Source organism: Meleagris gallopavo, chromosome 10 (assembly GCF_000146605.3).
Source record: "Meleagris gallopavo isolate NT-WF06-2002-E0010 breed Aviagen turkey brand Nicholas breeding stock chromosome 10, Turkey_5.1, whole genome shotgun sequence".
NCBI lineage: Eukaryota > Metazoa > Chordata > Aves > Galliformes > Phasianidae > Meleagris > Meleagris gallopavo.
In genome coordinates, this window is record NC_015020.2 from 11,191,461 (window position 1) to 11,202,857 (window position 11,397).

General features: G+C 48.6%; 1 protein-coding gene across 1 annotated transcript; it reads left to right on the forward strand.

The window, feature by feature from the left end:
* Nucleotides 1–333: 333 nt before the first annotated feature.
* PRRX1 (paired related homeobox 1) lies at nucleotides 334–9,814 on the forward strand. Its single transcript, XM_010715728.3, has 4 exons — nucleotides 334–373; nucleotides 2,984–3,159; nucleotides 3,728–3,909; nucleotides 8,797–9,814. The coding sequence occupies exons 1-4, from the start codon at nucleotides 334–336 to the stop codon at nucleotides 8,933–8,935; spliced, it is 537 nt and encodes a 178-aa protein (XP_010714030.2). The 3' UTR covers nucleotides 8,936–9,814.
* The last annotated feature ends 1,583 nt before the right edge of the window (nucleotides 9,815–11,397 follow it).

The window sequence follows — 11,397 nt, forward strand, 5'->3', positions numbered from 1 at the left end:
GACATTTGCAGACACATGGGATTTAGTGCCTGCATTCCCTCGTTAGCAGTTTTTAGTTGTCCTATGGCGTATCAACGCGACAAGGAGTTCCAACAGGGCTGATTGTCAGCCCAGCTCTGGGCTCACACGGCTGTTCTGTAGTTTTTTTCCTCCTGCCCACATCTCTTGGATCCAGCTGTGCTGCGCTGTTCCAGATGTGCAGCAAAGGGAGACCTCAAAGCTGCAGCCCACAGTGCAGGCTGAGTTCTGCCGCTCGGTGCCGGGACACTGACTCACGTCCCTGCCTGGTGCCAGCCAGGGCTGGAGGTGACCTGGCCCTGAGTCACTGTGGTAATGCCGGCATCCTTCCGCCGCTCAGCCCAGCGGTTAGGAGGTGAGTTTTGTGAATCATCGCTGTCTCGCTTTGCTCCGGGAGGAAACCAGGCAAATGGTGTTAACGTGCTTGGCAGGAGGGGTTCTTGTTCCCCAGCCTTGTACAGCCTTTGGCTTGCTTGCTTCTTGTCCCTCAGGGCGTTGTGCTCACGTTTCCTCGTATGGAAGCGTCACGCAGGATCTGAGCAATGGCCAGGCAGCCTCGAGAGCCTTCCACTGGGTGTCTTCTGGGCTGGAGAGGATCTTGAAAAGCCTGGCGGGCTCCCGGGAAGCTCCCAAGGCTGTCAGTGATTTGTTCATCTGATTTGCATACACAGAGTTTAGATTCAAAAGGAGAATTGAATGGAGAGCTCAGAAGGAAGAACAATGTCCATGTTGACATTGACTTTGATAGCAGCTGATCTTGCAGCGTTTATGCCATTTGAAGGAGTGATCATGCCCCGAGGCTGGTTCTCTGTTTGCTGGGTTGCATGGTGCACAGCTGCAGCAGTGCTCACCTGTGCAGCTTCTTTGGATGAGCACTCTGGGGTGGAAGTTGCAGGGCTTCCCTCTCCCTGCTGTGGGCAGACCCTACAAGTAGAAATATGCACAGTGCTCTATACGAGTACCAGTTTGATTCCATCCCTCTGCTTCCCAGTTTCTCTTTCCACATCTTGAGATGTGATGAACTGCATAGAATCATAGAAATATAGAATGCCTTTGGTCAGAAGGGACCTCAAAGTCCCCCCAGGCTCTGCACCCCCCCATTCCCCCACTGTGAGCTGGCTGCTCCCCAGCTCAAGCTGCCCAGGACCCATCCATGGCCTTGGGCACCCACAGCTCTGGACAGTAGTGCCAGCACCTCACTGCCCTCTGAATGAAACATTTCTCCAACATCTAGTCTAAATCTCCTCTCTTTTAGTTTAAAGCCATTCCCCTTGTCCACCGCTGTCAGACAATGTAAAGTCAGTCCCCCTCCTGCTTGTAAGCTCCCTTCAAATTCTGGAAGGCTGTAATGAAGTCTCTCTGGAGCTTTCTCAGGATTCCTACATGTATTTATTTTCTTTGCACATCCCATTGCAAGTCCCCTCCTGGCTCATCTCCAAACACTTCCTCTCAGATACTAGAGAGCTGTGGGTGTATTTCTGCACCTAGGAATCCCCAGGCTGGAGAGGAGCCTGATGGGGATTGTCAGGCTGCTGGAGAGGGGATGGAAGGGCTGTAAACCTGCAGGAATTTGGAAAAGCTCCTTTAATTTAAGAGGAATGTCCTTTTGTTCCCAAATGGATAGGCGCTGTTCCAAAGGCGTTCAGGTGCGGTAACTGTAACCAGATGGGCTGTGGAAAGCAGCACAAACAGGTGGTGAGGACAATAGCTGTGGACTTTAATTTCCTTGTCAGCATCTCTCTGTGCCTTACGTACCCTCTCGAGAATGGGAAGATGAGGGGAGCTGTCACATTTCTGTATGGCAAAAGGAATGATGTTTGGTGGGTTATTCTGAAACTGCATAGCATGATTTAAGCCCTTGGACGCTGAGTGGTGGTACTGTCATCTGGGCCCAGGTGCATATTAATTAACATCAAGCGTAATTCACTGTGTGTTTTGTAGATACAATAATTGATGTATTTTAATGTGTGTTCATACATATATTGGCTGTGGTCCTCCCAGATTTAGCTACTGTTCCCCTACACGAAACAACAGGACCTCTCCACCGCTGCCCACGCACTGTGCTTGGCAGCATGGAAAGCTGTGCTGGTTTTGGTGGGACCCATCACATGTTAATCTTGAAATGTGGGGACCGGTGCACTTAAAGATGGACAAGTGCAAGGCAGAGGCCTATGAGCATAGAAGTAAAACCATCTTTTGTGCTTGTTTCTTGTTTAGCCCTGACACCTCTTTGTTAACATCTCCCCAACTCTGCTCAAATTGGTGTCTCTTATCTGGGTGCAGGAAAAGTGCAGTTCCTGTTTAAGCCAAACAGAGTGGCTTACAGAGAGTGGAACTGCCTTGGCAATAGTCAATCCCAGAGTAGTAGCTGGCTCCTTACTTTTCCTTACATAGAGATGAGTACGCTGTGTTCCAGTAAAAGCAGGCATGGGATTCGTACTTACCCCTGAAGGATCTATTTCATTTCTCTAAGGGCAATCCTTGGAAATTAGAAGCCCAGAGAGGAGCAGTTTGTGATTTTTCATACTCAGAAAAGTCTCTGGTGTCGTCAGAATGGGGTAGGGAGGTGAACTGGGTCTGTGGGCATGTGTAGGTTCTCCATTTACGAGAAATGTCTTCTGGAAGGAGTGCTCTCAGGGAAGCTGGAGTAAAGACCAGCACGTGAAGTCTGTGCATATGTGAGAGATGCATGCAAGTAGATGAGGGCAAGAGAGTGGAGGAGGAGAATCTTTCTCCGAAGTAGACAGGAAATTATGTCAAACCTTCCTAAAGCAGCTGACCCACAAGGGCAACCTCTGATCATGCCTAGCTGGCAAATCAGAGGACATTTTGGAGATGGCAGAACAGTGAGGATGGTGGCATACTGGAACTTTTGTCCACCCTGGTGCTTCTTAACATTCACATCACAACATTGCTATGGACTCTGAAACTTCTAGCCTTTCATATCTCCAATTGTCTCTCCTAGATGATCAGCTGAATTCAGAAGAGAAGAAGAAAAGAAAGCAGAGAAGGAACAGGACTACCTTCAACAGCAGCCAGCTCCAGGCACTAGAGAGAGTCTTTGAGAGGACACACTACCCTGATGCTTTTGTACGGGAAGACCTTGCACGCAGAGTCAACCTCACTGAAGCCAGAGTTCAGGTAAATTCTCACAGCCTGTATAGGCATACCTCACCTAGTTGGCATCGTCAGGCCATTCAGTATGGCAGTAGATATCATTGAAGTCCACGTGGGACAGTAAGGTCACCAAACTCTTGGGTTATCCCATGTAGCAGTCCCAAGGATGTCATGTCTTGAGGAAGACTGCCAGGCCTGATCTGCCTCCATACTTGCCACCTACTCATACAGATGTATTCATAGAGCCTTTTGAAGGTTAGGATGCTGGATGTCCTGTGCTCAGGTTGCTGATGTTAATTTGAGCTGCTGAGCATTTAGCTTGCAAACCTGCACCTCCTGAAGGTGAAAGCACATTGGGGAACATGATGGGTTGTACAGCACAGAACAGGGACCACGCTGAGTCAATTTATTACACAAGAGCTCTACGAGAGCGGACTTACAGATTGTCTTGCATTAGAGTTTCCAGTGATAGAGAACTTGCTTTTGCAGAGTCCCATCTTGCCCAGCAGGGCTGGGGTGGTGTGGTGAAGGAGCGATCACCGCAGCAGTGCTGGTTGTGATGGGTGGTTGGTCTGTGTGCTTCCCATCCCAGGTGTGGTTCCAGAACCGGAGAGCCAAGTTTCGCCGGAATGAGAGGGCCATGCTGGCCAGCAAGAATGCTTCTCTGCTCAAATCCTACTCAGGGGATGTGACCGCCGTGGAGCAGCCCATAGTACCTCGCCCAGCTCCAAGACCCACCGACTATCTCTCCTGGGGTACCGCCTCGCCTTACAGGTGAGTCAGTAACCCCTCTGGGGCTGACCAGTTGCTGGCATGATTCAGAGCAGCCTGAACACGGCCCTTAGGTGCATTTGTTTTCAATAGCTCTAATGGGCTGTTTATGCTCATGTGGGGCAGCTGGAGGTACAGCAGTTTCACCATCCCACGGGTTTTCTGTACATATTCCCAACCTGCTCCATCTCACTGCCAGGCTTGCGGGATGGGCTTGGTAGAGCATCAGTGTGGCTCCCCAGAGCTGCTTCCAAGGGAGGCTGCACATTCTCTGCAGTTCTGGAAATATTGAAAGAGGATCAGGTAGGAGTACGTGGAAGCAGAAGGGGTAACACTCACTTCTCTTGTGCATCTAATTTGAAGCAAGGAGGAAATGTTTCCAGGGCGCATAGCCTGGAGAAGTTATGGCAGAGCACTTAGGGAGACTTGGTCACTGTGCAGTGACCAGGAGAAGGATTTCTGTGGCTGTTCCATGGCAGTAAGTAGTTGGGAACTCACCCCAGGCATATTGTTCCCAACCCTCCCCAGAGTTGTCAGCATGGAGTGGTTGCTCTCTAGTTGCTAGAGCACAAGCATGTGTGTGAACGAGCTGTCCTGCTGTACTGTGGTTTGCCTGCAGTCAGGACCTGGTATTTTTGGGTGGCAGACTGGGGTTCAATGTCCGTCTCCCATGACCAGCATTGCTTAAGGAGTGGTGGTAAAGAAATGCAGATGTGTCAGCCCTGATCTGCTGAATGGAACTGGGATGTCCACACATATCACAGGTCTCCCTGCTCTCTTTTGTCCTCTCCACAACCTGGTGGGAACTGACTGTGGATGCAAGATCCACTGGATATGTTGGTTTGTGGGGAGCTATCTGACTTGCAGGCAAGTAAAAATGAGGTTGGTGGGTTTTTTTTAGCGTAGTGACCTCATTGTTGGTCAAGTTCTTGTAGCCCTTGGCTGAATTTCTTCCTGTTCACCTGGCTTTGTCACAGCCAGCTTCCCTCTGGCTTGTAGGAGTTACACCAAACCCAGGTCCTTTCTTCCTTAGCTGCCTTGACCTCCTTTGTGCACCCCAAATACTGTTTGCACAGTGAGGTCTGGAAACATTTTGCTTCCTTGATAGTTTGTTGTTTCAGTGCCATGCGGTCACCCTTGCCCACCTATTGGCTCCAGAAGAGTAAGTCTTAGGTTCATCCGCTGCAGAAACTGCAAAAGATGCTTCTGATGACCACCGGTTTGGTTTTAGAGATGGCCCTTATCCTCTGGATTTTATTTGAGGACTACTGACTGGCAAATCCCCAATTAGAGGTTAAGGCTTTCTCTCTGTGAAGCATTGCATCCTAGGGAGGAGTTTGGGTGGCGAGCTTAGGGGAGAGAAGCACAAGTCCTTCCCCACCCCGCTAAGTCTGTGCTGGTCACAGCACCAGATCTCTGCTGAACACTTGTGGCTCATTTCTACCTCTCACACTTTTAAAAATAGATCGTCCCTCCCAAGATGTTGTTTACACGAGGGGCTTCATAACGGCTTCTAGGAGAAGACCCTACAAAGGTAACTTCAGGGGCACACGGGGAAGGGCTGTCCGGGGCTGCTCTGGGCAAGGGGAAGCCCAGCACATCAGGGGCGTGCAAACAAGTAGAGCAAGGGAAAAGGGAGAGTCTTGGGAAATTTTTTTTCCCCCTGAAGTGAGATCCACACCTGGCAATGCCTCTCCATGGTGAGAAGACACTTTCCCAATGTCTTGACTTCTTCCTCTTGTTTATAGCCAAAGCATTTCAGCCAAAGGCATTTGCAACTTGCGGCCATTCTCAGTAATACACCAAACCAGGAAGGCTGTCTTCTCCCACTGCCCCTGCAGTGGGGTGGGTGGCACTGGCAGAGGAACAGAGCAGTTGGTTTCCCCAGCATGAGGTGGTCGTGGTCCTTTAGACACTTTCTGCTCCCCCGCCTTCTAATTCTGCCGGGCATCACTTAAGTCATATTCATTTTAATGGGCACCTGGGCCAGGTTGTCAGAGCCTCATAAAGGCTTTGAACTCAGTAGGGTTATTAAAATATTGGACGTTTGGTGAAAAAACAGCCGTGCAGAGTGTTTGCATGGCCCTCTGCCCCCTCCCCACCTCCTCGGGCTGCCCCAGCAGCCTCTGATTCACAGCTGCTCCAAGATAGGACTGAGAGCTGCGTGGCCGATGCTGTTTTTACTGTTAGATCTGGGACAAGTTTTCAATCAGTGTGTTTATTTTCCAAATACATTCTGCTACAGGTCAACCAAAGCTATTTGCAGATCTGCGTTGCATAGATAGCCAAGTAGATACTATTATTTTTTGAAGCTGAAATGTTTTGGTTAGACATATTTTAGCGTACGTTCCTAAGAAAACAAGACTAGCAGTCACGCTGTCAGCCTGCACTTCCCACTCCAACAACCTTTGACTCCGTGGTCCATTGAAAACCGTATTTGAAAGGGAGATTTTAGGACTCAGAAACATGATGTTCCTCCATGTTTCATGAAAATAGGCAGCTGAGGAGAGGACAAAGCCTGGCTTCTGCATCTGGACTGAGAAATGGGGGGACTTCAGGTTGATATCAACCTTTAGACCTCGGAGAGTCTCTAGAACAACAGCTCAAAGCAGAGCAGTGTTAAGAGAAGCCTTTGCATGTGCTGCTCCTGATGGAGTAACTTGCTAAAGGAGAGTGTTTCTGTGAATTTTTGCTTTGGCAGGCCAGCAGCAATTTCCCCCAGGCCTTTGGGGAGCAGGAGGCTCCTCGGAGTTGTAGGCAGGACTTGGGCAGCAGTTATATATGGTTTTTGGACGCCAAAAAAAATAATAATGATCTTGTGGGAGAGGGAGGAGAGGAGGAAACCTGAGTCTCAATAAGGGAGATAGTGGAGTAGTCATAAATACAGCCAAATTTATGAATGTCAGCAAAAGAATGGGGACGGTTTTCACCCGAGGCTGAAAATTCCTCTTTTATCTAAGCTGGAGCATCCTTCAGCCTCTCCTCATTTCTTCCAGCACTAAGCTAAGGGAAGATGTACCTGTGGGAAAGGCTGCTCTGTGCCTACCAGCTCTCCATACATCTTAGGAAGCCCCAGGCAGCATAGGTTTCCTCCTACTGCTGCTGCAGTACGGGGCAGAGGGTGGTGAGCAGTCCAGAGGTGGACATGGGGAAGGAGCTGATGGAAGTTCATGGAAGAACTGGAGCATCCCTGAGCCCCAGGGGTATGCAGGGGCTCAGCAGCTCACCCCACAGTTCCTGCCCTCGCGGCTGCTGGAGGGACTGACATTTCTTGGGTTGTCTGGAGGAATATAGGAAGAAAAGGTGTGCTTTAATATGTGTATTTCAGTGTCTTACCTCCATGTTAGAAACTCTGGAAGTGTCTTGAGTGTTTTCTCTCCTGCGAGAGGTTTTGTGCTGTTCAAAGGTTGTAAGCAGTTGTATATCCGTGGCCCTTAGCATCCATTTCCATGGGTGTGAGCTGTTCTGTTTCCATGCAGATATAGCATTCCTCCCTGAAGTTCTTCTTTCCCCTGCTTATAAAATGAGAAATATCGCCTAAGGTGGGACTTTCCAATAGCACTGGTCTGGATCTCCTGGCAGCCGGAGAATTCAGGCAGTGCTGAATTGGGTTTAAACTGCTGGGAGGTCTGCCCCATGGTGTCTGAGGCAGTGCCAGTGCATTGGAATGAGCATGCAGCCACGGCTTGGATCTGTGTATGCAGCAAGCCCCATGACCCTCTGGGAAGCTTTGCTGTTGCAAAAACTCTTCCAGTCATGGAAGTCGGTGCTGGAAAGAAAGGAGGTGTGGGGATCAGCATCCCTGGAGGTGTTCAAGAACCGTGGAGATGTGACACTGAGGGAATCCATGGGCATGATGGGATGGGTTGATGGTTGGTCTAAATGATCTCAGAGGACTTTTCCAACCTTCAAGATTCTATGATTCCATGGTTCTATGGGTAGAGGAGAGTATTTCTCAGAACGTCAGACATGAGCTACCCAGGAAGGTGATCTGGGAGGCTGCACCAACACCATTTGGAGTTTCCTCCTAAATGCACTGACAATGCAAGAGATGCAATTGGCATCTCTGGTTCACTCGGTGTTTGTTTGTGGACCCCCATAAAGAAATGCACCACATCAGATAGTTTGGTGGCTTTTGGGATGGGTTCTTTTTGCAGAAGCCTGGGACGCATGAGTTAAACAAGTTTTCTAGTGGTCTGGAAAGCAGACTTGCAAATTTTTTGTAGGATAAGAAAGGACTCTGACATCTTTGTTCAGCCTCCACTGCCAAAAATACTGTTTTTCACGAACAAAGACGTGATTTGAAAGCAGCAAAAATCTGTTTTTTTTGTTGTTTTTTTTTTTCCTCTCAGCCTTTAAGGCTTGTTCTATAGGATCAGCTGAAGTTTTGAGGGAAAAAAAATGTGGAATTTTGCCTTCCAAGATTCTGCAACCTACAGGCATCACAACTGTTGAAATGAGTTTTTCCCGGAGCGCTTCTTTGAAGTAACATATGTTTCAGAAGTGACGTGTTTTCTCAAGCAGTAAAAACAAAACTTGGTCTCATCAAAAGGACGTTGCTTCCAGTGGGAATAGTTTTAAGGACAATGGGCTAGTTGGCAGGCCGGGCACCCTGACCTCATTGCAAACCTCTTGGGTTAGTGAATAGGAAGTGGAAAATTTCCTCTTGCCTTGAACAACTCTGGCCTTGGCTGTCCCTCAGCAAGTGGGCTGCAGTGCAGACATTTCCAAGGGTGTTCTGTGAAGGGCTGTGACAATCCCATGCTCATGTAAGAATCACATCCCACAGGGATGGAAACCCCAGCGTTTAACCTCGGTAATGCAGAATTGTGCTGCAGTGCAGGGACCTCACTGTGACCCAATGTTTCTCTCTTTCTCCCCACCCTGCAGTGCCATGGCCACCTACTCCACCACGTGTACCAACGCCAGCCCGGCGCAGGGCATGAATATGGCCAACAGTATTGCCAACCTGAGACTGAAGGCAAAAGAATATAGTTTACAGAGGAATCAAGTGCCCACAGTCAATTAATGACTGGAGGCAGCTGCTTCGCAGAAGGAGAAAATACGACAACACCCGTCCTGCTTCGCAACTTCTGTGCTGAAATAAAATATATATATATAATTAAAATAATAAAAAGAAAAGAAAAAAAAAAGCCAACCCCAACCCAGAACTGAACATTGGGACCAAAGCGGGAGCAAACTGAACCGCTCGAGTGACAAGGTTCCTCCTTCCTTTTGGGATAATGCCACCATTTTTTTTCTTGTTATTGTCAGGTTTATTGCTTCTGCTCAATATACTATGAGCTTCTTCAGTTAAGGACAGTCTCACCCTTGTTGTTTTCCATTTTTGTATGGGACTGCAAAAAGAAACCTTCGCTGATCTCAGCCCGCGGCCGCCTCCCACCCAACACCGCGCTGAGGCGCAAAGCTTGCTCCCCCACCCCAGCTCACCCTAGAAGAAGAAATTGTTTGGTCACTGCTTTCCGTTGTATCCACCTGACCTTCCGTCCCCTCCCACATCCCTTGTTCCACAGAGGCACTGCCGTTGATGTTGACTGCAAGAAGCCCATTGGCGCGATGGGCTGGGAGCATCCTTGCCAGGTTGCCTGGACCACGACACAAGGAAGATCTCTGTGGGCTTCACACACGTTGCCTCAAAAAGCCAAAGAAGAAGAAAAACCAATGTGTGTTTGTGAGTGGGGGGAGGATGGAGAAGGGTTTGCTCTGTAGTGCCAAGAATAGGACTGTTAGGACACTCCTTTCCATGCCTTACGGCTTGTGCCACAGGGAGAGGCATTGTCCAGATGCATTTGTTTTATATATACTGTATATATTTATATATATAAGATATACATGCAAGCTTGGTTGGTGTTTTTTATTAAACAAAATAAAATCCATTGAAAATGCTTGGGATGTTTGTGCTGCATCCAGGTTCCTGGAGCCGTGCGTTGAGATTCCAGCCACAGCCTCTCTCATCCTTGTCAGAGCCCTTCCCCACAGCCTCCTGCAGCACTCACAGTGGCTCTCCTCTTCCCATGGGAAAGCCCACAGCAGTGGGGCGGGAGGGAAGCCACAATTCTATGCAGATTTTTCTCTTGGGCACTTGCATCCTGATAGAATAAGATGAGGATCTTATCATCTATCTGACTGGGTAGGTTCGTGTGACTGGGAATGCACAGGGACATCCCGGTGGAAAGTTTCCACCAATCCCTGAGAGGATGGGTAATGTCTCAGCAGGGAGAACACACAGACCTATCATTACCACCTGCCCTGTAGCTTTCACCACTCTCCTTTACTCTTCCCACCTGCCCTCCCTCCTCTGAAGGGCCAATTAGGACCTTATTTCCTCCTCTCCTTGAAAAGCAGAGGAGATGCAACCCAAAAGGGGTGTCTTCCATGCAAGCAAAGATCTTGGGATCTTTCGTGTTGCTTGTTGTGCCTGCCTCTTGGAAACCTTGGGTGAGGAAGGGGTTTAATTATGGCAAATAGTGCTTCTCCAAGAGACGTGTCCCATGCCAACCCCAGAGTTGCCCTACTGAATTCAGCAGAGCTTATCTATGGTCCACACAGGGATGTGGGGAAGAGAATGAAGCTTGGCCATGAGGGGTACTCCTTAGGTCTGAGGTCTCCATCTTGGTGTTTGCTGCCTTGGGCATGTGCAGATGTCTGACACAGGGGTTTGGTTGTCTAAAATAGCAGGTTGCAGGAAATGAGAAATAAATCTCTTTAAAGTGAAGGTGAAATTTAAACTGGCAGAGTATGAACTTACGTCCAGACAAGGTATTTGAGCTACGCTGGAAACAAAGCCCTTAATCCAAACGGGTGTAAGTTGTGCTGCTGATTGCATGTGTGATTGCTTGTGGACTTTTTTTTTCTTCCTGTGTAGGTATTTTTGACAAAAGAAGAAATACACTTGTGATCAGGGCTTAAAGCTATACAGAACAGAACACAAAGCAAAGAAAGCAAGACTGACCAGGGATTTTAAGAAATCCCTGATGTTCTGTTTTGATCTCCCTTTTTTTTTTTTTTTTGGCCTTTCCTTCTGTAGTACAGAGCCACATTTCTTAACCAAACTATTTCTATCACAAGTATGCAGTTCCAGCTCCTGGGGCTTGGTTATCCTATTGGAAATCTCAGCCTTCATTTAGAAACTCAATCTTGGTTCCTGCACCTACACAAACAGAGCCATGGTTGAAAACTGTGTCCTACAAGATCAGAAGGAAAAGGGACTGATGCAACAGGCTGCTCCTCAGCTGTCTGCCCAGTACCTGGCTCACCCGCTCCTTGCCTCTCTGCCCTCTCCTGCACCCCACCAGTGTTACTCATTCTGGACAGAGAAACACATCTCAAGGCCCTTGCTAGGATGTTTGCACAAAGGATTCACATAATATCAGTAGTGCTTTGTTCACATATATCTGCTAAACGAGTGCAGCTGGATCGATGGGCAGGTTTTGTTTGTACTCAATCGCCGATGGCCTCAGCCAACATGCA